Consider the following 26503-nt stretch of genomic DNA (forward strand, 5'->3'; position numbering starts at 1 on the left):
CGGCAGCCGCTGTTGCACGGTAAGTGACGATATTTTTTGCCCAATCAACAGTCTGCAGCGTTGTAGCTCCACCTTCTGAGATCAGATCGGTTTAGTCTGGCACCCATTTGAAAGGGTCCTAAAAAGTGAGACGGCTTGTCCCTGTTATTTGGGGATCTGTCCTGGGATCAGTCAGTGGAAACGCTGTAAAAACGGGGCTTAAGTGTTTCCTGAGCAGATTAGTTTTCAGACATCTCTTAAAGTAGAAAGGGACTCTGTGGATTGTATAAATGTTAGATAATTCATTCCACCATTTGGGAACAACAGAGGAGAAGAGTTTGGCTAGTGATTTAGAGCCACGCTGGGTTCTGGCTTCTTTCACAAGCAGAGCGTAGTGGACCAGTAGGAGTGTAGACCTGAAGGAGGGACCCCAGGTAGGAAGGAGCTGTTCTTGTCAATGTTTCGTAAGCCAGAAGAAGAGCTTTGAATTTGATTGGAGCTGCTACTGGAAGCTAGTGAAGAGAGATTAACAGCGGGGTGACATGCTGTTTTGGGCTGGTTAAAAACCAGCAGTGCTGCTGCATTCTGGGTAGTTTGCAGAGGTTTAAATGTACACACAGGGAGGCCTGCTAGAAGAGAGTTGCAGGAGTCGATGTATGATATCACAAGGGCCTGTACCAGAAGCTGTGTGGCCTGTTGTGTCAGGTAAGGACTGATCCTCCTGATGTTATAGAGAGCATTGACAAGACCAAGAGTGATTTAGAGTGTATTTACCACCATATGAAGGGCCACAGAGACAACAGCTGCCACTCATTCCCCAGTGTCATTAATAGTGTCTGACACGTCTTCTAGTGACCAAATACACCCAAACAAGAAAAAAAAGGTAGAGTGTGCTCTCATGCTAGAGAAGCTTTTTCTGTGAAGAACATTTGATTTCTCCTCCTGACTTTAGAAAAATGAGCTTTTGATTCAAAAACCATGATCCCACTGTGCTATGTGAAGTGAACAGTGCAGTTTGGCAGAAACAGAGTCCTGTGGGTGCAGCCTTCTCTGAAGAAACTGAAGAGGAGTATGAAATGACCTTGACCCTAAGAAAGAGAGATAATAACAGCTCAAGATGAAAGTTTCAGTCTTCTTCAAACACTGGCGTTGATTCACACCGAAACTTTCCCAAGCATGAAACTCAAACACAACCAAACTTTGAGATGTCGTCTTGCTTTTATTCAGGAGATTTTCAGCTGTTTGCAGAAGCATACAGGAACATTTTTCTATTTCATTACATTATTTATTTAATAGTACCCAAGTTTAAAAACAACTTTTGAATAGAATACTTTTTTTTGGTATTAAAATAAGACAAAGAGCTCACAGTGTAAGTCACCTTTAGCTTATATTCAATGATGACCGCACATTGCTCTTTTTTGGTGACTGTAGTTTTCTTGAATACCGAGCAACAAAAGTTGAACACCAGTGTTTACAAAGAAGAATATACCTGCTGATACATTTATTGACATTACACATGTAACTCTAAAAGAAAATGTTAAATATACATCAGTAGTCTTCTAAAGAGCTTTTATATAATTTACATTCATTTAAACATACACTATGTGTATTTTTATTAATGTTTTTGATCTAATTTCATGATGATAGAAAAAGAGCTGCCATTCAGGTGAAATCCTCCCCCTCAGAATAAACGTTATAGACTGTAACATGTCAGCGGTTGATAAAAAGCCTGATGTCAAAAGTTAAAGTTTAAAGTGTCGCTGCGTAAAGACAAATGAGTGGCCAGGTTTTGTTCCCTGGAGGCTCTGTTTTTAGGAGCAGCCCCTGCACGGTTACAGGATGGAGGTCTCTCCTGGGGCCGGTTTGGTGTTGAGGTAGCTGATGAGCTCCTTCACCCAAGTGGCTGAAGGTCTGACACACAGCTGACGACCTTTGACCGTGGTCAGCCTGAACACAAACAGAGACAGAGGTCAGTTCAGCACATTCAGAGCACATCCACTGATGTTTATGTTTATGTGTCTACTCACAGGACAGCAGGGTTGGAGCAGCGCTGGCTGGTCTTCATGTAGCTCACCACTCTGCCTTTAGCCAGCGGGGTCTCATGAAACTTGAAGCAGCATCTCTTTGGTCCATCACCACGCATACCTGCCAAAACAGAACAGAGAAAAACGTCACTTGACCGCTTTTTCAGTTCTCCTTTCAGTTTCCTGTCCACCTACATGAGGTCAAGATTAGACACTGCTATGTGCTTAATCCTCTGTGTGTTTTAATCCACAACACCACTACTATTTCTCGTAAAGCTGATCTAGTGGGTGTTATAGTAACTTGTCAATCCCCTGCTTCCATCACCTGACTCAGACCCTGCTTTATCACGACTGTAGCTCAAATTAAAACAGGATATCCCAAAGGGAGCATCATGCTGAACCCAGGAAAAGAAGCCACATCCCCTTCATAAAACCAGTCTGTGTCGCACACTCCACACACTCAGACAGCAGAGTGTTTTCTTACCTTCGCTCAGGGCGATGACAGCCAGCAGCAGCACAAACACAGGCAGAGCGAAACGAGGAGCAGCCATCCTGATCTGAGAGTGTGTGTGTATCCTTCGCAGGGTAGCAGTGTGTGTTGAAGTGAGCTGTTATCAGTCTGCTGCTTGCCTTCATATTTATATGGTTCAGGAGTTATGGGGGAGACCCCGAGTGACCGTGTGGAAAAAACAAAATATGACATGGGGATACTGTGGGAGTGTACGCACTCCCTCCACGTGATACTTCCCTAAAAAGACTGACATTCACTTTTAAATGCTGTGACAGAAGAAATGAGGAAGTGTAATGCACCAGTGGATTCCACCTTCCATTTATGACGAAACAGTAGCTCACTCACTCAGAGCTGCTGGGTTTTCACACAGACCTTTGAAGCAGTTAGGTGCACATTAGTGCTAACCACATCTGGTTGACCAAAATGAAAAGATGAAAATAAACCAACAAGAGCAGGTGTAGCACTGACAGCCAGTCCATCTTTAACATCACAATGAAAAAGTTTACCTTGTGTGTAAAAACTCAGATCTTAATGTCTATAAAGTGATATCATGTCTTCTCTTTATTAACGTGTTACCGGTATGAGTTTCAAATGGCTTTTGTCAGTCTCTGATTCATCAAAATATTTCCTGGATCCCCGTCAACAAATGCCAAACCTGCTGCCAGAAAACTCACAATACACGTTCTGCCTGTTGATCGCACACATGATCACAGCTTGTTTGTTCATGGCTATAAATCCACAAGAAGATCTTTGTCTTTTGATTGATTTTTGGCATGCTCAGGGTTCAACATCACAAAATTTGCCTCATAGGCCAACATCATTGTTCACCAACCACAGCCCCTAGTGAGGAAGGAGTGAAGCAGTCACCAAATCTGAAAACTATGATTTAGAGTAGTTAAAAAGATTTAATTAAATGTTCTTTCTCTGGGAAATTTGGTGAAACCCCAGGAAATGTTTAAAGGACCTGTCTGTTTGCTGTGCTTTGTTTATTCAGAACTAAAATATTCAATATTACAGATAGGAAAGTCCCAGACTCTTCTGCCTGCAGCCAGTGATCAGCTGATCAAACAGTTCATCTAAGTCTTTTTTAGTGTTTATCTATCACAATGCAAAACTAAGATGCAAAATGTCAAAAACTGACATTTTTGTTTAGAATATTATGTTTCATTGTAAAACTATATGATTTTGACACTTTTCTGGCTTGTCAAAAAACACACAGTACAGTGAAAAAATGTAAAAATCTCTAACATTTTAAGGGTGGTGCGAATCAATTTAGGGGTGCTTCACCAAATGGACAGGAAACACCTATGGGGGCTGCCATCTTGCCACGCTTTGTTTCTACAGCTTTATATTATAGCATAGCTCAGGGGTCTGCAACCTTAACTTTCTTAAAAAGCTATTTTGCCTCAGCTCCCCTAGGGTAAAGTCATTACGGAGCCACAGATTTATTTTATCCAGACAATCAAGACTTTAAAGTGCTAACATAGTTAAAATCTAGTGAATAATTATCGGAATGAAAAGTTTTTCGGAATTTATTAAATTGTACATGCACTTCGTAAGTTTTATGAATTTCTAAAAAAAAGATTTTTAAATGTACATTTCAAAAATGTGTAAAAAAAACTGTAATAAATTCAAAAATTTAAAATAAAGATTTTTCTTATTATTATTTAAAAAAATGTAAAATGTAAAAACTCAAAGTTAAAAGATAAAAATTCAAATCATTTTAAAGAATTTCAAAATTCCCAAAGTTGCAAAACTTTTAACAATGTTGAACATTCAAAAGTTTGAAAATTAGAAAAATGATTTCAAAGTTCTAAAATTGTAGAATTGTTAAGAATACTTGAATTTGAAAACAAAATGTTGCTAATGTCGCTTAACTATCGTTTTTTTTCTTTTTCTTTTTTAATCATTTGCTACTGCTTGGCCATATATCAAGCATGTATATTAAAGGGCAACTCTGTTTTTTTGACACCTGGACCTTATTTATGGGTGTGTGCATGCTCATATACTCACTCAGACAAACATCGTGCAGCTCGGAGTCCTTCAGAAGTTATTTAGATCCAGCTGATTTTAGCCGCACTTAGCGGGGGCCACAGCAAGGGAGCTTCAGTGCGGGACATAATCTCTGCAATATCGCTCGTTTCTGCTATATTTTTTCATCCATCGCTATCCATCGTTATCACAAACACACTCTTCTTCTGTTGCCATAGGCGAACACTGTCCACAAGCGCACCACCAGTTTGCATTGAGTCGTGAACGTGGTCCTTTTTGTTGTTCTCGAGCCAGCTCTTTGTCTCTCTCCCTCTGCATCCTTCTTTCATGGAGCTCCTCGTCCGTGTACTCAGGCTCAAACTGGTAAGGACAACCGTCAAACTCGAAGTTGTAGTCTGAAGACCGTAGACGAGCTGACTTTATGATAACACTGGCGATGGATGAAAAAATATTGCCGAAATGAACAATTTTGCAGAGATTATGTTCCGCGCTGAAGTTTCATTGCCGTGGCCCCCGCTAAGTGCGGCTAAAATTGGTTGGATCTAAATAACTTCTGAAGGACTCCGAGCTGCACGATGTTTGTCTGAGTGAGTATATGAGCATGTACACATCTATAAATAAGGTCCAGGTGTCAAAAAAATGGAGTTGCCCCTTAAGGTGGCACCTTGGAGGTAAATTGAATCTATCCACACAGAATTTAATTCTGAGTCTTCTTCCAGATTTGTCTTTTTGCAGATTGAGTTATCTTACCAGGCGTGTAAAACTTGAGGTTAGCCAAAGTTGGTGGGCTGTTGATGTTACAGGAGGTGAATTAGAGGGTGGCAGGCTTTATTTTAAGATACAATACATATTCACTTGAAAAATGTTAACACAAGATTTTACTGTGTCAGTGTCCTTAATGGCAATAACCTCTGTAAGAAAAATAAAAATTCTTCAACAATATTTTTTAAAGCTACAAGGAGCCACTGCAAATGGGTCAAAGAGTCACATGAAGCCTCAGAGCTGCATGTTACAGACCCCTGGCATAGTTAATTAGCTAAAGTACTCATTTTGGTATGTGGTATGTGGTATGTGTTATTTAGGATCTAATTGTACACAAAGTATTTTTACATATTGACAAACTGGATGGTAAAAGTCTTGGAAAACTGAGGCTCAAACTTATCATGACTAAGAAGCTTTCTGTCCTTGAAACTTGACCAGGTGTGGGGTGAGCAGTGTTTGACTCTGGGATACGAGCACCTGATAATACCAATTTTACACACTTGTCTTTAACAGAAGTGAATTTTCTGTTCCTCTGCTGGATCATGCTCCTTAAAAGGCACGGTCAGTGGGTTTCTTTGTCACAACACTGCTGTAACTTTTGTCAGAAACTTGAGACGCTTCACTACGTCCTCAGCATCACTGATATCTGCGCTATTCAGTGTGTCAGTTTCACGAGCATTATCCCGGATACTCGCTCAGCATCGTGCTTCCACAGCCACTCACATCAGATCCAGACTGCTGCTCCAGCTTGTAGCCACATCCGTGATTAGCTTGTGTGACGGCAGTCCAGAAGTTTCTGTGTGGACTGTGGACTTCTGGTAGAAGACCGCTGCATCTCACCTCAGAGGACGCTAGTTCAAAGATAAACAAGAGGAGTGTAGCTGTTAAAAATAATATCATAAAAGAAATTTAATTGCGTCAATGTCCTAGTTCTCTCTGGGTTTTCTGTTTCCAGCGTGGTATTTGTGTTTTCACATCCTTGTTTCGTACCTTGTAAATGTGTATGATTGTCTTTTCCAGAGGGAATGATATTTGTGACATCTTTTTCTGGTAAAGGTAACCAAACAACATTTTCTAGTTGAATCACTTATGATTCAAAGTCACACTGAGGTGATAACCTGTGAAGCATGGTTGTCATCTCTTCTTCTTTCAGCGGCACCATGTACAATCGAGCATTAGAGCCACCTGATCAATAGAAAAGAGATTCAAAGATTAGAGGTAAAGAAAAGAGATCATACGTTTATGAATTTAAAAGTAAACAAGAAAAATATCAGTCATCTTAAAACTGTGAACTGTAGAATAAAAAGGTTTAAATGATGACTAATCAACCCCTCTTGTAGCTGAAATGTTTCATTATTTGTTTCAAACCGTGGACACATCATATATTATCAGGGAGTGAACAGCAGACCAGGTGTGCTCTGTATGAGAACACTTTCTGTATGAAGCTTACGGTTTGTCTGAGTCATTACTGTGCTCTTTATTAGTCCTCATGTACTCATAGAGCTCCCCACAGTTAGAGCAGCCATGTGTGAACAAACCACATAGCGTGTCGTGGTGATGGGTACACTGTAAACCTGAATAAGTTGAGATTACTTGAAGAATGCTTTTAAACTGGTTACCTTAAAAAAGCTAAGTAATGAAATAAGTTAATTTAACTCAACATCTTAAGTGGCTACTATTACTATGGAAAATCATTCTACTGAATGTCTTTAGGTCAAAGTATTAAGTAATGTTCAAAAATGTTGCATATCACTGTAAAACATAATAAGTTGACCTTACTCGAGATGTGTTATGTCCTTATGAATTAAGTAATATAATAATAAAAAATTGAATCAGATCTGAACAACTTAATTAAATAACATTTTAAAGCATATCCACAGCATTCCCTCCTCACTCATGGTTACAAACTCTGTCACAACAAAAATCAGCTACAGTTTCATAGCTTTAATAACTGTGAGTGAGGAGGGAAGGCGGTAGATATGAGACTCTGCTGTTCATTGAAATATTGTTCTTCAGGGGGCACAGGTTGTCTGAGCCCCACTGCACTGACTGGTGGTCTTTCCTCCATGGCACGGGTCTTGTTCCTAGTGACTTTTGCAGTGTGTGCCTTATGGTTAATATATTTATAAGTGAAACATTTGACTGGACTACCATGCTATTTAGGCCAATCTTGAAAATGTAAAAAGATACATTTTTTTTGACACAGTCAGTCCACACCACGTACAGCAGTGGTCCCCAAACTATGGCCCGGGGACCGGATATGGCCCGCCTCCACATTTTACCCGGCCCCCTGAACAATACCAGAGGCGCATTATGGTTTTTTTTTTTTCAGTCTGGCCACGTGATCGAGACTTACACATGCATAGAATGTAACTTTCTATTCCAACCTTCTGCAGTTTATGCCCTATCAGAAACCCCTCCCTTAAAAAAAATCCTGTTATACAACCATACTGGTAGTGAAATGTATTGTGCTGGTAGGTGTTGTATCACTTAGTTTGGTTTCTTAGCCTGCCTGCTTTCTGGTTTACACAGGGAAGTTAATGAGAGAGAAAGCTGCAAACAGTGGTGTCTACAAGAAAGTTAATATTTCGTGGTTTTTTTTTCTGTGTAAAACCTGAAAAGGGTTATTTAGTTCTTATTTATTTCATAAATAGTGTTATATATTTCATTAATAGTGTCATTATTTATTTTCAGTTTTTTTTTTTTTTCTCCTGTCAAGATCCCAGAAAGGGTTGTTAATATTTGGTTATGCGTGGCTTTCTGGGAAACAATATTTACGGTTGGACACCTCTGCGAGTGTCACACTTTTTTTTACAAATTGACCCTGGCCCCCCATCAGAGAAGGGATAAGTTGTTTGGCCCTGACAGGAAAAACTTTGGGGACCCCTGATGTACAGCATAGACAGCTGATTGATGCCACGTGGAGCAGAGACAGCTGGTCCATGCTGTGACACACACCCACAGTCTGTGTCACGTGGAGCACAGGTAGCCTGTGCTGCTGCTGTACGCCTAGAAGTACAGCAGGGCCTCATATCGACTGTGTCCCCTCCTCACTCACGGTTACAAAACACAGTCACAAACTAAAGATTTTAAGTTGTGCTTACTTAAACAGTAACAAAAGTTGAATCTACTCAGAAATCATCATTTTCAATTCTGAAAACTCAGACATTTAAGTAGAAACTGAACTTACTAACAAATCTAAGTTTTTATAGCCTAATCTGGTTGAGTAATTTGAACTTTGGGGTTTACAGTGTTGTTCGACTCTTTTCAGAGAGCTGCTTCTTTTGGCTTCCAAAAGGCTCCTTATTTAGTTTTATTTGTAGCTTCATATCCTAGCCTTACCTGTTAAATATGAATGCTGTGTGTATTGATAAACCCTTTTGCATTCAGTATTTTTATGGGAAGCCCCATAAACGCCTAATTTTTGCATTTGTTCTGTTACATTCCTACTTTTTAACATTTTCTAATCATCTTTTGATTTTTCGTTCTTTTTGCACAAAACTGACTGAGTGTCCATTTCTCTGCTATCACATAATAGCATGTGATGGCTGCCATGCTGTCAATCAAAACAAAGGCTGTGCCCCAAATATGAGTGCATTAGTGAGTTCACACTGACAGTATAAAAAATTCACTGCACTCTGATTTCTCAGCTTGTGTATTAGTAATTATCAAAAAGTAGAGTGTGGACTGCTGGACATTCACTCAACGACTATGTAGATGAAGGGGAGGGAACAGGTCATAGATGGTTGATGGATGTAAGTGATGAAAAACAGAAGAACACCTGTTAAACGCTGTGAAACTGTGGTCGTGTTTTCCTCTAAGTGTGAAGCTGCAGTGTTTGATGTAGTGTTTCATAGTGTTTCATGTAATTGTACAGACAAAAGTATGAAATTTGAGACATATCCAGAGTTCTGCTGCAAGCAGAGCTGAGGGACTGAGTCAGAGCTAAGAAACAAGGGAAAAAGCCTGGAAGCCGGCTCTCACTCGATGGGAGCTGACTCTCCTGATTCACTACAAAGCATCATTCAGCAGAGTCACATCTTTGGAGTGTGACACACCACACAGCCTAAAGAGACTGATGTGAGGAGATGATACAAAACATCCAGTCCTTATGCTTTTTTTCTTCAGAAGTCATTGATAAGCAATAAGAACCTTTTTTGAATGAACTTTTACAGCTTGTTTGGTTTTATTAGAAAGGGGCCGTCAAAGAGAGATAGGAAGTGTGGAAATCCAAAGCCCCGTTTCCACCAATCAGTCTGGTTTGGATTGGTACAGTTTGGTACAGGTCAAATTGGTAAAGCCTGTTTGCATTTCCACAGGCACTCATGGCCCTATTGGTGGGCAGCGTGTAAGACAGATGCTTATAGCCATGTGAGCAACATGATAGTGTGATGACACAGTGTATCCAGCTAATAAATCCAAGGATGAGTGTCCAAAACGTGACACAGTAAACAAAGAGCCATGATGGAAGACATCCAGCAAAGTCTTCTTTGGGATTTCCATCTGGCTCTTTGTTACAAAGCACAATCAAGCTGAATTTCCCTTCAAGGATTAATAAAGTACATTCTATTCTATTCTATTCTATTCTATTCTATTCTATTCTATTCTATTCTATTCTATTCTATTCTATTCTATCAAGGTTTGTTTGTTTTTTAAGAGAACCCTGTGTGCCACAAGGAGAAATACAGCAACCATTGTTGCACAGGAAGTGACGATTATTTCTACCAATTAACAGACAGCAGTGTTTCTAGCTCCACCGTCTGAGGTTGGATCGGTACGTCTGGTGACCCAACAGATGGGTACCAAAAAGGTGGGACTTTACAGGTTGGTACTTTGGGGACCTGTCCTGGATTTTGTCAAAAGAAACGCCACAAAATGTGCCATACTGAGACAAACCAAACTGAGCCACTTTTGGAAGTGGGGCTCCAGACCTAAACCTGCAACCACTATGACAAGGTCTTGACTGCTGTACATGGGGCGCACACTTGTAACTATCAGATCTAACTGCCATCCCAACAGACTGACAGTGAACCATGTGTTCTTTTTATAGTGCTTTCTCTGGTCTTCTGACCACTCTTTGAGGTTTTACATCACACCTATCATGCATCAGTATGAGCTTATCTCAGTTAAAACAGGTCTAAAAGTCATGAAATTCCTGACTAGGAAAAATTGACTTGTGTTCCAATAAAAAGACAGGTTGTGATGATGTTGCCGAGTTAAGAAGTGTGTCTCTCTACGTTTTCTTTCATACACATGCTGTGAACTCTTCAGAAACAGATTTCTCTAGCTAAGTGGTTTTTGTTTTCATGCTGACCTGAGTTTGGTTTCAGGGCAGGGGGTGGTTTTCTCACTTCACAAAGTACCACTTATCTATTATTAGTCTCAGCTCGTCGAAAGCAGAAGCTCCTCTTTCACTTCATCATTCTGTGCCCTTAAAGACAGACAACAAGAGTTTCTCTTTTTGTGACCTCATGTTTTTCAAATACCAAATGAATATGAGTCAAGTCCATGAGGTAACCAGAAGATGGAGCGTAACAGACCACATGGCTCTGTTGGTGTTTTATTTTCTGTGTCACCTTCATTCTCTGAGTTCTAATGTATATACTTTTTAAAAACCATCTTTAACTGCAGTAGATTTACCCCCAAACACAGGTCAAACATCAACATGGAAGAACTTCTTGTTTTTAATTCAAAGCTTTCCAACAACCGTGGTGGCTCATTTCTCAGGTCAGTGATCTGAGAGCAAATCCCATGAGGTCTTTAGCCTCTAACCCTAGTGTCAAGTCTCTTTTAGGAAAGCGTTATGATCTTGTTTGAAGTCGTATTCACTTTAAAAGAGGAGATAAAACAGAGTTTCCTTAAAGCTACAGTGTGTAGAAATAGAAATTGCATTGTTTTCCATGAGCGCTATCACCCACAGTCCTGAGGGCGTTAGCAGATCTTCTTTTTAACTCTGCTTACTGCTCAATTTTACCTACTGGTGTAAAGTCATCAAAGGGACTTTTGGTTTACGTGCCTTAAATTGATTTATGTTTTCTCTGGAAAGTCCAGCCCTACCACAGATGCTGGGAAATGTCTCTCAGAGGTAACCAGTTAGGTCGCTGATGATCTCATTTTAAATGGTGGATTATGACCAGGAAAATACACTTTATTGCTAAAGCATCAGGACACCCCTCCAAATCATTTAATTCAGGAGTACCAATCACTTCCATGGCCACAGGTGTATAAAATCAAGTACCTGGATTACGTATTATGTATTGCACTGGTAGAGGAGCTCTGTTTTTCTTTTTGTGTTCTCTTTCTTCTCTCTGTGCTCCTCTGCTCTCCTCCTTGGTGCTGTGCTGCAGGTGTGATTGCCTGGGGTGGTGAAAACACGCACCAGCTCCTGATTGGAGGAGGACGTCACATGGCTGGCTGTGATTGGCCAGGAGGTAACGACGAAATTTTCAAATAGGACTGCAGGAGTTCAGACACCGGCCCTCCTGCTTCACTACCACCATTTGACCAAACAGCTTGAGTTTTCTGAGTGTGTGTTACGAAGATTGTGTTTTTGACACTTATTTGTTAACACTAACATGAACATTAAGCAAAGCAGGGAGGCGGATGTAGTTTTGTCTGTTTCTTGTTGATTTATTAGAGTGCTCCAGTTTGTTTCTTTATCCTATTGCTATCTCTCCCTGAGGTAACCCTGTTAATTATACATTGAAAGAAAAACAGATAGTGTTTTGTGGAAAAACTGCAAACTCCATTCCTGTATTGAGTATTCTGCTGTTGTGCAGCCTCTGCTCAAGAAACCTGGTCTTGACCAGTCTGTGTTGGCTAATTTTAGGCCCATTTCTAAGCTGCCCTTCCTTTCAAAGATTTTAGAGAAGGTTGTGTTCTGTCAGCTAAGAACTTTTACAGACAGAAATGGCACACTGGAAATGTTTCAATCAGGTTTTAAAGCCCTTCATAGCACGGAGTCAGCTTTAGCAAGAGTCTTCAATATCTGCTCCATCTGTGATTCTGGTGATTATGCTGTGTTGGTTCTACTTGATTTTACTGCTGCTTTTGACACAGTGGACCACACAATTTTAATATCTAATTGAAGTCTATCTGATAGGGTCTCTGCTAGAAAAATTACATACCTGAATTGAAAAGAGTACACCAGTGCATCTACAAGGTCTGTTTGAATCATTCAGGTGTCATTATGAAGGGAACACTTGTGATTTGGTTCAGAGGTGTCAGTGTTGGTGTTTATGCCTTTGGCTCAGAGTGATGACTCAAGTACTTTTTTATGTCTTTTGTTGCAGTAGCTGTGTGACTTGTTTATTTTATTAGGGTTTATTAGAGCATCAGTGATCTTTAAAATACCTGTTAACATTCACTCAGCCCTGATCTCCACAACATAAGCTCCGGCTGCTCTGACATAGTATCCTCTCATAAGGAGAGTTTAGAGCTCTGAAGATCTTCACAGTGAAGTGATTAACTGCTACTATCGCTATTTCCCAGGGCAAGGCTCGTCAGACGGTAAATTCTAGCTGATCATTTCAGGTGAGGATGCAGAGGAAAATTTAAATCTAAAATTTAAACTTAAACTTACTTTATTATGGATCCAAAAAAGTAACATTTCTTATTAGTTCAATGTAGTTTAGTGAAACCAACATTATTTCAAACTGTATCTTGCCCCTGACAACTACCCCATATTACAAAAAAAAGACTGAAACTAACACAAACTAAACTTAAACAAGAATTTTCAGAGAACAAAAAACAAAAAAAAAAAAAGACAAATGAAAAACTATGATAACCATGTTTGCTACCTGTAACTACAAATATAATTCTTCTTTTATCTTGAAAAAGGCCTCCCTTTATTTAACGCAGGACTCACCGTTCAAACACAACACCAACACAGAGCAAATCTTTGACTTAATAACTTTACTTTAATCAAACAATAAGCTCCTTTCCTCACAACTGTCCTCAAACAAGTCCTTTAAAAATATGAGAAAGATATACAAACACATGACAAAGCAAAAAAAAAAAAAAAAAAAAGGCCAGAAACAAAGTTAAAATACAAATTTTTAGCTACATATTCAGTTAAAAAAAGTGTTGGACCATCATGTGAATGTAGCTGAAGTCCACTGTTTGGATGCTGCAACACTGACGCACAATGAACTGCTGGGAAATACATAGTGTGCCTTTAAAAAAAGAAATTCAGAGCAGAAACTGAGGAAAACTTTCCAAATACATGTATTTACAAAACTCATGGATCGAGCTCAGATTGTAGAGTAATCTCACCTCATCTCAGTCAAAAACTGGCCTGAACAAGAGGTGTGTTGGTTTAGAAAAGAGCCTAAAATAGACCAAAAAATATATGAACTTATAACTAATTTATTTAATTTCAGGGTGAAAATGCATCAATACAACCCTTAATCAAACGAAGAATACATTACCAAAATAAAATCGATCTGTGTCGCACAGAGTCAGAGCGACTTCAAGCAGCAGGTGAGACATAAGCACAAATAAAAGTTAAACTTTAATGACAGAATAAAAGCTGTATCACATCTGCAAACTCATCCTGTACCATCCATCCTTCCTAAAAACACCAAATATTCAAAAATATCACAATAAGTTTTCCCAAAATACAAGCTCATACAGTATATGATCAGACTGGCCATCAAGGTGCTCCACGCTAACAGAAACAGACACTAACTGTTGTAAACATTGTTTCATGTGCAGACTGTGGATCTCAAACACTGTGTAAAATTCACCCCATCAAATTTTCTCTTGACAAACTCTTCTTTGGGTTTTTACACTGGTCACAGGAAATGTATGTGTAGTGTCTTTTTGGTAGTTCAACACAATGCAGACTGTGAGCACACCAACAAAAGCAAACAGCCACGTGTTTCCAGTTCAGTGATGATCTTGTTTATCTGCAGCTCCTGGTGACACATGATCATTAAAAAACTCATCTTAAGAGAAATCATGAAACAAATCATTGCTGTGGGATTCAGTGGAGATGAATGAGGCTTTTGTCTGATGAAGCCTTCCCTGCTCCTGTGTGACCGCTTAAAGCAACAAGCCAACTCATTTTATTCACCTGTTTAAGTTTTAAAGTCACTTTACCAGCAGAGCAGAAAAAAAAACTCAACTGCATGAGATGATAAACCAGTAGTTTGGATTCAGACCTGTTGCCATGTTTCTGTCAGTCTTTGAGGTAACAGGCTGTGATTTAAACAGCATCACATTAAGCACCAGGGTCAGCGGATACAGACTCAGCAAGCCTCTTCAGAGTTACACAGGTCCAGAGCCTGTGTGATGCAGGAGCAGGTGAAAGCAGTTTCAGGAGGATGTTCACCACAAAAAGCTTAAACCATGAGGAATCGCTGGGAGAATTAAAAAAAATGTTTTCATAAATCATTTTAAATCAATAAATGAGAGTATAATCATTTTTCTTTCATGTTTGCGTCTTAACTTATTAGGATGGTAAAATTGAGTTAATATACGGTTAGTGGTAGGGATATATCGGTAACAATATCGGTATCAGCCGATGTTGATCATTTTTTAACGTATTGGTATCGGCCGTTGTGTAAAAGTGGGCCAATATTTACTCATTAGCTTCCAGCCATTTTCAGAGCACCTTGAACAATCTTTCAAGACCAAAATAATGTTTTTTTCTTTGACTATGTAAACACCGAAACTAAAATACTTAAGAAGAGTGAACTCTCTTCTTTTGTGTCTGTTTTTGATCCAAAAAAAAGTAAAACCAAACTTTTTTTGATCGAGTTCATCCCAGGTGCTCCATCCTTTGATCCTCTCCATGGTCGTCTTTTCTCACAATTGTTTCATAGAACAATGGTCACAAAATCAAAATATTATCACATTATTTATCAATTCTTTTGAAGTAATCAAAATGAGGGTCCATTTGTTTGTAAAGCAGAAAATATTGTTGTTATGTTTTCCACTTTTCTGGTTGAGGACCCAGCAATTTGTACCCATAGGTGGTCTAATTAGGTTTGGATGAGCTGAATCAAGTATCTTAGGTCTTTTTTCTGTCCGTTCTGGGCCTTTACTCATGACTGATTTTATCTCAAAAAATAAAAATAGGGCAGAGTTTTCCATCCTGGTATACTGTCAATGCTCACACAAAAAATCATCACTTTAACCGTCTTGTTTGTGAAGCCTCTTATGATGATGAATGGGAAATTATGTAAACCAAATTGGTTTAACATTGATGTTTAGTTAAAAGAATTCATGGGTATATGGTCAAAGGAACAGGCAGCCTCAGCCCTCTCTGAGTTTGACTGTGGAAATGAAGGACCCCAGAACTTTATAAGACAACTTTTAGAAAATAGGCTTTATGATGGCATTTTTTTGGGGGGGGATTGGTCTGTGAATGGTGTCCCGTGGCTGGGGGTATGGGCTAAAAGTTTGTGAACCTGTGGTCTATAACCCCTGAAAATGTTCCATTATCCAAAGAGAGCAAGCCTTGTAATCTCAAAGAATAACTAAACATGATGGGAAAATAAGTCAAGATCAGGAGAAAACATCTCAAAGTCACTTCTTATAGGAAAACTGATGAGTTAAATTACAAAATATATATTCACAGAACAACAGAGTGAAAGAAATGACAGGATGCTTGTCCAGTTGGTGATTCTTCTTTCACATCCTGACAGAGAGTGAGTTAAGTTTCTTCATGGTGTGAGTTTGAGCTAAAGGCTAGTTTTGAGTTTGGATGATCAGTGTCTTTAGGAAATGCTTTCAAGGCAACACAGCTTTAAAAAAATAAGCAGCGCTCAAACGATAACTTTGTGTGTCTAACCGTGTCTTCAAATCTAACAGTTATATCTCAAAATGCAACAAAGTCAGAAGTATTGTTATTTGAAACAGCTTTATCCTCAGTGTGTGTGTGTGTGTGTGTGTGTGTGTGTGTGTGTGTGTGTGTGTGTGTGTGTGTTTGTGTGTGTGTGTGTGTGTGTGTGTGTGTGAGTGTCTTGACCTGTTTTCTAACTTACTATTGGCTTGTTGTTTCTGTGCTTGTGGTCAACAGATGAATGAAGGCAGTGCTGCTCTACAGTTGTGTTTACATTGAGTAAAAAACAACTGCAGAGGTGTTAGCTTAAGTTAGCAACACAGCTAGAGAACATGGTTCATCTTAAAACTTCAACCAGGTTTGTTTACCCGAAAAAAACAAAACAAAACAAAACATTATGTTTCCCTTTTGTTCATCACTTGGCTTCATGAGGGCCCTGCTGGATGTTTCCTGTCTGTGTCCTTATGATAGAGGTGAATGCTTTTTACCTCGTGTTGTCTCGTGTTTGGTTTTTGGTCTGAAGCACCCTTCCGGTCTTGCTAGTTCATGTTTCTGTACTTGTAACCCACTGCTTCAAATGTTTTGAGAAGTACTTGGCATATTGTAGGGAGTGTGCAGCCTTTAGGTCTTCTTTACTGTATTAGCTAGCGGGCTAATATGACATGCTAACAAGACAGTGACTACTGGCTAACCATAAAGCTACAGTGGCTTGTTCACGAACAAGCTGCTAATACTTCCTTATACTGGATGATTCTGTTCCAACCCTCTCTGTGTTTCTGAGAGTGTGTTTCTGAGTGTGTGTTTCTGAGTGTGTGTTTCTGAGTGTGTGTTTCGTGTGACCATCATGGTTAAGTCTCACATGCACAAAATATGTCACCGGCCTCCAGGCAGTGAGAGTGTTTCAGGGCGAGGTGCAGCCGGACTCAAGCAGGAACGAGTATCAAGCTGCTGTAATAAATGCTGTAAACTGGTACCGTATCCCATCATGCATCAGCAAAATCTTTTGCTCCCTTTAGTTTACCAAGAATGCCACAAATGTACAATGGCTGAAAAACATGCTTTAAGCATTGCATTGCATCAAACGAACAAACATTTCCCCAGTCTCATATCTCTTTATACAACAGCTATTATTAGAAACAAACAACAGAGAATATTAAACAGGCATTTCAACTCCTTAGAAAAAGTGGTGTGGCAACAATAGAAACTGTATTATATTATTTTTCTCCTTTTAGAAAGTCTGTTTGATATTCTTTAGAAAAAAGACACTTGTTGAGATTTCCTGGGACTGATGTGAGCAAGGTGAGTGACTGACGGCAGAGCTGACCAATAGCCTTTCAGGGAGGAGCACAATATGAGGACACAGATGGTCAGTGAGGAGGCCAGTCCGACGGCAGGCAGAGGTCACTCTCCTCTTTCATAATCCATCTGTTTTCTACATCAAAGAATGAGGGTTTAACTGTCCCTGAATGTAGAATCATTAAAAATAAAAACATACCTACTGTACTACGGCAAAAAAATCCATTAAAGGAGTGAGTGTAAAACAGCTACAGGAAACAACTCACTGTAAAATAAAACCCTCTGAGTCAGTCCAACAGTGTGTGAGGAGGAGAGAGGAGAGGCCAGGCCATATTCAGCAGCCAAAGTCTCCATAAAGAGTGTGTGTATTTGTGTGTGTATGTGTGGATGAATGAATACCTTCCTGGCTGTTTAACCTTGATTCCTCATGCTTATCTCCTCCTTACAGAGTCTCTCCTCTGCTGCTGCTCTCTTTTACCTCCCTCATATCCATTTGTCCACCAAGCTCTCCCCCCATAATTCATCTTCACTGACCCCTCAGCCCCCCCTCGGAGGTCAGCGTTTGTTCAGTTTCAGGCATTTTCCCCTCTGTAAACAAGTTGATTTCTCCTTCTCGTCCTGCTCCTCTGTCATTCCTCCATGGCAGTATTTAAAAACCCAAGCTGCAGCTGTGGATCTACGGCTCCTCCTCCCCGGTGCAGACCGACAGTCGCATGGCCACAGACAGGTGGTCAGTGATGCCGGAGAGCTGGGTGACGAAGCTGAACTCCTCGACCTCCTGCAGAGAGGACAGTGATCTGTCTTTAGACAACAAAACCAGCATCCAAATACAGATTCATCCCTGCATCTCCTCATTTCTTCTGCTTTTGTGGTTTTAGGTATCTTTAAGGCCTCAAACCTACTTATCGTTAAAGGTTTCTTCTTTTTGTTTGGAGACATGAGGGGCTACACTGCCAGTTATCTGGCACTTGACAAGATTCACATTATTAGATCTAAGTGTTTTGCATATGTAGCCTTGTTTTAAAAGTGTTTTACTTGTGTTTTCTATCTTCTAGTTTATGGGATCTTGAATTGAGCATGAGCATTTTGTTTTTGGTTCTTAAAATTCAGTAAACAACTGTTACAGTTATTCTACAACAAGGAGTTCATTGAAACTCCATGGGGTTTATTTATCAGTTTTACTGAATATTAATTTTAAGCAATAACCAATTTTATACTGGATCATTTAGATGATATTTCACTGTCATTAAACACTGAAAGTTAAAAGGTTCCCTAACTTATTCATCAAAAAAAAAAAATGCAAATCATGTATTGGAGTTATAGTTTTTGAGCTATCCGTATTTCTAAATGTCAAGTTGCAAGTTTGAAAATAAAGTTAGAAAAATGTAGTTGTGTCGTTTCTTTAAAGACATTCTTATTTCGAGAAACTTAAACATATTTCTAACCTCAATGGCATAGGTTTTTATTTATAGTCTACAGGTGTCACTTTCATTTTGAGTTGAGCTAACATAAAGGCAAATTTTGACTCAAAATAAGACATAAAATTTGAGGATCAGTAGATTTCAACGTTCTCTGATAAAACTCTGCTTACTTAGTTCCAACTTAGACAAAACAAGTTTTTTTTTCTCATAATATTTATGTGCTGTGTTGATATTTAAGCTGAGAGCAATCAGGTGTCTCTTTATAGACATGCGAGGTTTTGGTAAATGTAACTCATGTTAAGTCTCAGACACTAACGCTAACTGTATCACTCTGTGGATTATCTGTGTAGGTAAACAAGGCTTTAAGTTCATGATTCTGCTCACATGTGTTCAGAGGGCCTTCCCCAAACCATCATCTCTGACTAATAAGCAGATTGTTTCTGATCTCTGGCTCTTCAGTGGAATTAAGATCCTCCTTTGTTAGAACCAGAGGGACTTTTCCAAACCTTGACATATGAATGCAAAATCAAAATTTGGCCGTGCAGGGAGATTTCCTCCTTCTGTTACTCTTCTAACTAAAAACCAATGAAACTACCTGAGGTTGTGTTCCTGAACAAATGAGCCAGGTCACTAATGATATCTACAGGCTTTCCCAGAGGATAGCAGCTATAACTGTAACTCCAACAAGAATAAAATCAGTTTTGATCAGAATACAAAGATGGAGCAAAAAAGAGACAATACTCAACCTCGTCACCTGTTTAAAAACATAAAACTCCTCAGTCACCACTAGATGGCTCCATCTTAGACCCTCTGATGTCTGCCGAATACGGTGCAAACTTTTTTTTTTTCCTTTAACACAGCTGTCTTTAAAAAGTGACTGGGATTTTAAAAGACCCAGAGAAGAGTTGAGTCTTGTCCCAAACAAAAGTGAACAAAACAAAGATGATCTGTGATTACATATGAAAAAAACTGCGTGAAACATGATTATTCCTGCAGCAGAACATGCTTATAGAAGGCTTTCATCTTTGTTTTAGTCAGTCAGCCATTTCTTACATGTGACATGTAATTTGTCATTACAGGAAGGCCAAACAAACCCCAAAACAAACAAACAAACAAAAAAAACACTTAATCAATATGACATCTTCTTCATCTGTGGTTCCCACAGAGTTTGTTTTTATTTCATTTATGATGACATCAAAAAATTAAAGTACCATACAAAAAAAACAAAAAAAGTCTCAAAATGAATGAAAAGGAGTAAAAAGAAGAAAATGTCTTATAGTTTCTGCCCCTTCACTCACAAAATGATCAAATAAACACCTGATCAGACAAAACCAAAAATTAGGCCACCATGCCTTTAGCTTCACAAAATATTTTTTGTACCAATGACGATAAGTGAATCAACCCCCAACTTAGGTGCAAAATTACCTCAACAAAAGAAAAACAGAAAAAAAACATTATTATTTTTTTTATAATTGTTGATAATATTATTATTTTCCCCTTCATTTTTGTTAATTTAATTTATAAATGTTTTATTTGTTTATTTTACTTCTCCCTGTTCCTTAAGTCAAAGGAGCACCAATCCAGGACATCAGGTGATTTTTGGATATTGATGTTTTAATGTTTCATCACACATTTATAAAATTAACAATAGCTCCATATTTCCTTTTTAATTCATGGTGTTTAAACTATTCAGACTTCATCTGACATCCCTTTAGTTAGAGTACTTTGCTTCTCCTGGGCATGGGAACATATTCATCTCCTTATTGTGTTTAACTCAGAATAGCAACATCACCCACACACGTCCAGACATGGGCCTGATGTAAAGTATGAGCTGGAAGTTTAAACAGAAAAAATTACTACACTGAAACGATAGATGAGGACATAAATGTTAGGAAAGAGAAAGCTTCAGTCAAGTGAAATAAAGTGGCATTGTAGTAACTATATGTGGACACAAGAGGACACCAGAGGGCTTTTATTCTGAAGAGCAGAGCGCCTGACAGAGTAGAGAGACAGACTATGTAAATAATATGATTTAGTTTTCCATCCTCGCAGCCTGTCACAGCCCTGACTCTTTTCCTTTGAGCTTTTTTTTTGTTTTTCAGATCATTTTTCTGATAATGCATTTATCTCTTAGCTCATACACCTCCTGTCACAGGCCTTATGGTGTGTTTCTTGTTATTGTTAAAAGCTGTGTGTGCATATCAAATATTTCGGTCACAATTTAGTGTTAATCTTTAGCAGGACCCTGTTACTAAACCGTACCTGCTTCCAGTCCTGCTGCAGGTGTTCATCGCTGTAGAGGATGTAGTCAATCCTTCGTCCGTTACCCTTCAGCGGGATCTTCCTCCCCTTCTGACTGCTGGCAGGACACTGGCTTTTACTGGGAGGAAACACCAGGTACTCCTTCCTGGCCTCCTCATTCTCCATCACTCTGAGGAGAAGCACAGGAGTCCAGTGAGGATCATGAGACTGAAGGTCACAGAGGAGCAAACCGTAACAGAAGCTGAGCACAGTGTTAGTTCAGGCAGCTGTGAAGTCAAGCTGGATTACATCGAAGCATCCACTTGGTAAATAATGAAACGGTTCCTCTATTCAAACTTCATAAACCTGTCTACACTTCAACCCCCCAGCTCCTCCTTTGTGCTGTGCCTGATGCTTGCTCTGCTCTGCACCGTGGAGGTCTTTGCTGCTGCTCGTCTTTAATTAGCTTTTTTATACACACAGAAGGAAGTAGGGAGATGTGCTCTCCCCACCTTGGGCTTTGGCATCTCACGTGGGCACGTGGAAGAGCAGGGAGCTCCCAGAACACCAAATATAGCTTACTGCACGCAAATTAAAACATTCTTTTAGCCAGACCATCTTTGACTGAATAAATATTTTCATTTCCTCATAAAAGTGTCATGTACGGGCGGACAAGTCTCTGTGTGCTTCTGGAAACATCTCTGTTTTTTTGGGTTAAGATTCTGAATAAAGTATAGGTTAAAAATCAGATTGTAGAGTTGAGTGTGTGTGTGTGTGTGTGTGTGTGTGTGTGTGTGTGTGTGTGTGTGTGTGTGTGTGTGTGTGTGTGTGTGTGTGTGTGTGTGTGTGTGTGTGTGTGACTTACTTTTGTAAACTTTCCGGTGAACTGACCTCGTCATCATAAAGGCAACTGGGATCCAACAAAGTACCTAACAAACAGATAGACACCGTTTGAGAAGCGTTCACACTTTTAATTACAAACTCTGAATTAGTAACAACTTCCACTCTTTAAAATGTTTTATATTTCTTCTGTTCTCATAATGACAACGGGAGGAATGAGTTTGCATCTTTCTGAAACTAACAATCAGCCATTGATGTTGTCATACAGTTGGTAAAAAAAGGGAAGGAAAGAAGAGAATAAGCCACAGGAAACCCAAATCCACAAAAGCCGTCTGTTGCGGCCACACACACCTCTCCCCTTCCTGTGTGGTTGTTTAATCTATTCGGAGCGTTTTGCAAAGTTCTGTGTGAGTGTCAGTGTCAGTGTGTCCTCTAAGCTTAACTCCCTTCACCTGTAATGAAAATCAGAAGGGACCACTCGCTGACCCAGCTTTGAAGTCTGCCCAGAACCATGGTCTGGATGAGGAGCTCTCTTTAGAGCTCTGCTGTTCCTCTCATCCCTTCAAGCTCTGCTTTCAGGAGTTTCAGAATTGTTGTGAGAAGAACCACTGGTGTTAGTTATCTTACTCCTGGTTTGTAGGAAGCTCCCATTCGCCAAGTCCTCATTCATACTAAGAAAGTGGATCACATCAGTCTAGTTCTGAAGTGTTTACACTGGCTGTGAGTCAGAGGATTGATTTCATACGCATTTTTGTTCCTAAAGACAGTCGAAATAGGCCTCTATAGTCTTTGTTTAACATGCTCAAAGCTAGTCCAGCCCAAGCAGCAACTGGTTTGACGTAGCTTTCCTTCGCCCAAAAACCTGGATCATAACATCCTCTTGCTGTTTTGATTTAGAGTCTCAGAGCGCGGTCACACTGGCCATCCAAACCGTGCTTGAGCACGATTGCCCCTCGCAGCGCTGTTCCCCAGCTGTAGACGGCACGGCCCGCCTACGTCATCGTGAAGCGTCTGCTTACATGAAGCACGATCACATCAGAGTCAGCACAATGAGACACAGAGAGCAATGCTACAACTCTAGAGACTTTTGGACTTATGGTGAGTCGTTTACACCCGACGCAGCCCTCTAACACCCCTGCTTTGTTTAAAATGATTGTGAGATGCGCTCGCGGCTATCATACGTAATGGATCGCACGCGCTGTCCGCGTGCTTGTGCCCGTGCATGAAGTATACTGCGCCGAAGCCCACCTCTTCGAAGCGTGCCGAAGCACAGAAGCGAATCGTGCTCAAGCACGGCACAGTTGCGGTCACACTGGCCTTTCCAAACGTGCTTCCGTAGTTGCAAGTAGCCAACGGCTTCTCTGAATCGTCTAACTATCCCAGGAAATGAGCTGGGCAGCTGCAAAAAATCAAACCTTTTCCGAAAAAAAATGGTGACAGACCGAAGTTTCAGAACGAGTGTGCAAACATGATTAACATGATATGGGCTTGAATTTATTTGGTAATGTGTGTAAGTTTCAGACAAAAAGTCAGACTCAGTGTGCAAAGACCTGTAGACAGGCTGTTTACATGACAACACCTAAAAGTTTTTTTGTGTTTCAGCTTCGAGTTTACACAGGGACAGCATTTCAGCTGACCGAAAACGCAAACTTTTGAAAAAAGCCTCCAGAGTGGAAGTTTTCTGAAACCTTGCTGACAGCGCTGCCATGTTAACAGTTAGCCGGCATTTTCAGAGGAAACGCTGACGTCACACTCCACTTCGCGCATACAACAGTCCAACAGTACCATTACGATCGTTGTGCTTGTGCTGCTCAATCTGCTGAATCTGCTGACTGTCTTTATATAAAATGTGCATCTGTTGCTCCACTTTTTAACTTAGTATTCCCCAATACACCAGATGATCAGCTCAACTCTACTTCAGTGTAGATCTCCCAAAAACGGCTTCTGGACAAGACAGTTATAGTGCCACCTACAGGCCTGACATGCTTACTACAGCATTTTCAGTCCCTCAGCATTTCCATATAAACAATTATTATTTTTTTTCACTGCATTCTAGCATTTTCAAGAAGAAATGTCATGAAGAAACAGGGCCTTAGACAGGCTGTAACTAAACAGAGCTGTTGTTTGAAACAGGTTTTCTACTGAGGCTTGATATAAGCTGTGTCATGCTGTTTATTGTTCAGGATAAAAACTCACCCCCTCCCTTCGTGCTCTTCATCTTAAACAAAACACAAAGCTGCATTACTTCCTGCAGCCTGTTTATTGTTTGTGAGAAAGCTTTTAATCGCTTCTCTTCTCTGTAAACCAGCATCTTTCTCCTGTCATAGCTGCTCTACCACAACCTTCCTCCTTTCAGTGTGGTGCAGGAGCCCTCAGTGCTGCCTGTCCCCAGAGTTTATACCTTTAAGATCCTCAGACCACTATGTGCTGTTATCAGCCAGAGAAACACACCAGCCAGAGGGAGACGGGCACTTAGAGATGCTTCTGACAATGAGGATATGAGGCCGTGGGCTGGATAATGACTTTAAAATGCCCCATATGACGAGAACAGCACTCTGGAGTTACTCTGGATTCAGTGCTGTTGTTGAGTAGCTCTCATGAAAAGTAGGCGTCTGATGGGCAGACGGTTCTTTTTACAAGTCTGAGAGCAGGTTTTCTGATGCCTGAAACAAAGATGGTGAGGTGTCAGCAGCAGACTGAAGCCCGTCTGCTCTCAACTGCTTTGGGAAAGCTTCGATATGCATGAGATTTACCCCTTTGGGCGGTTAACATAACCGCAGACCATCCTCATAAATCCTGCCATCACCAGCAGACTGTAGTGTATGTGTGTGTGTGTGTGTGTGTGTGTGTGTGTGTGTGTGTGTGTGTGTGTGTGTGTGGGGAAGAAAATGAGTGTTCTTTCACACCATTTCTGACCACAACTCTTTAAGATCGGGGTACGCCTCAATCTGTGTACTCGCCTGGTTTCTGGTTTGTGGTTGACATGTTGAATTTGTTGTCACACGTGAACTCAAAGGCATCACCGAAAAAAAACATACAAACAAAAAAAAAAAAAACCCAGCCGTTTCAGCTATGAGGGAAGATGATCCATGGTGAGAGATTTTTCTGGAAACCTTTAATTTTCACTCATCCATCGTGTGACTGCGTTACAGCGTCACTGCCTTCACACTCGAAGAGCTCCCAGGCCAGCAGTGATTCCCATGAGACCTGAATGCAGCACAGGTCCTGCGGGGTGTCTGTTATTGGCTGCTTTGGTTGGGCTGTGGAAATCCTGGAGCTGTCAGAGTTCAGCACATCTGTAACACTGAATCCACAGAGAGCCCCCTGCATCAGCAACCCAAGCCTCCTAAATTTGCAGGATGCCAGAGCTGTCAATGTGCAAAAAGCCAGGATGCAGAAAGGTTAATACTGCCTCGCAGCATTGACCAATGGCTAAGCCACGCCCCCTCAACTCACTCAGACAAACAGTTAACATTAAGTGACAGGAGCTATGGTGGATGTCACAGTTGGAGACATTTCACAGGATGCTGTTGATGATTTTGGAGACAGAAAGATCACAGATTAGCTTTCAGTCACCAAAAGGCTCCAAACTCCACATTGGAGGGAAATATGAATCATTTTATTGTTGAGAAGGTCGATAAAAAGCTTCAGTTACAGACCAAACTTACAGGTTGCAGAGCAAACCTGATAAACGGCATCTGATTAGCATCAGCATCTCAGACAACAAGCTAGAGGATCAGCATCGGTCAGGACAAAACTATAACCTCCTTTTTAACATCTTTACCAAGAGTGTGTCTCTGTTAGTTTGGAGCTACAGGATTTACACTGAATCATTCAGCACAACGTTTGACAACCTTTGTTATCTCAGCTATTACAGATAAGCTAATGAAGCTAAGCTTCAGAAGCTAAGGTTAGTGTAGTAGGTTGAAACATGCTATATTATTAGTTTTGGTAGTAAAACAGACACCCTCTATTTTTTTTTGTTTATCACATTTCAAACCATTTTGTATGACAACTATCTAAAAGTGTCAGTAGATAGCGCTGTTGTGCCGTTGTGGCTGCAGGGGAGACTGTGTAGCTTGTTCTGCTCTGTCGCAGCTCAGATTAAATGAGCTGCGACAGAGCAAGATGCTAACCGTGTCCTCGTTTTTCCTTCATCCACAGGTACGTTTGAAACTGTGTTTTCCAATACAAATCGTGTTTGATAACTATTGTAAAGTTGTAACATGAGGTTTTATGACATTTTGGCATGTGTAGTGATAAGTAAAGCGTTGTTGTATTAGCTTTGAGAGTGAGTAGACAGCACTGAAACATGCTCAGTCTTTTTTCATTAACTTTTGCCGGAAGCATGTTCGGGCAAAGATGCGTGTATGTACACGTGTGTATGTGTATGTGTGTGTGTTGTAGTAGATGTGAATGTTGATACGTGATCTGATTTAGAAAGTAATATGAAAAGATAGCATTTTGGTTTAGCTATTGAGTTGTTTGTAGGATTTAGTTTGCACTGTTGTACTTTTGGTTGCATTTATTTTTATTTAAAGAGCGTTGTATATTGTTTAGTGTCTATTTCGTTTTGTACATGTATTTATTTATGTTACTTTTGCTTTATTTAGATGATGTTTTTGAGTCTTTTATAGTTTATATGAAA

At 40.0% G+C, this 26503-nt stretch overlaps 3 protein-coding genes across 3 annotated transcripts in view; all 3 read right to left on the reverse strand.

Annotated features, from left to right (window-relative positions):
• The window catches only part of LOC141796179 (NACHT, LRR and PYD domains-containing protein 12-like), a 600880-nt gene that overhangs the window by 297401 nt on the left and 276976 nt on the right, over positions 1–26503 (reverse strand). The gene's annotated exons all lie outside the window — the stretch shown is intronic.
• Positions 1193–2631, reverse strand: ccl35.1 (chemokine (C-C motif) ligand 35, duplicate 1). The gene is made up of 3 exons (XM_074676949.1): positions 2488–2631; positions 2007–2124; positions 1193–1926 (listed from the first exon to the last, which is right to left on the reverse strand). Exons 1-3 carry the CDS (start codon positions 2552–2554, stop codon positions 1812–1814), a joined length of 300 nt encoding a protein of 99 aa, XP_074533050.1. The 5' UTR covers positions 2555–2631; the 3' UTR covers positions 1193–1811.
• The window catches only part of smpd3 (sphingomyelin phosphodiesterase 3), a 106440-nt gene continuing 95563 nt past the window's right edge, over positions 15627–26503 (reverse strand). Inside the window, exons 8-10 of the mRNA XM_074676916.1 lie at positions 21881–21944; positions 21037–21205; positions 15627–18131 (exon numbers count right to left, since the gene is read on the reverse strand). Coding sequence (XP_074533017.1) covers positions 18030–18131; positions 21037–21205; positions 21881–21944 — 335 coding nt within the window. The 3' untranslated portion in view covers positions 15627–18029. The remainder of the gene's footprint in view (positions 18132–21036; positions 21206–21880; positions 21945–26503) is intronic.

The sequence above is a fragment of the Halichoeres trimaculatus genome, unplaced genomic scaffold (assembly GCF_033239565.1).
Source record: "Halichoeres trimaculatus isolate MK-OKI-2021-1 unplaced genomic scaffold, fHalTri1.1 fHalTri1_scaffold_10, whole genome shotgun sequence".
NCBI lineage: Eukaryota > Metazoa > Chordata > Actinopteri > Labriformes > Labridae > Halichoeres > Halichoeres trimaculatus.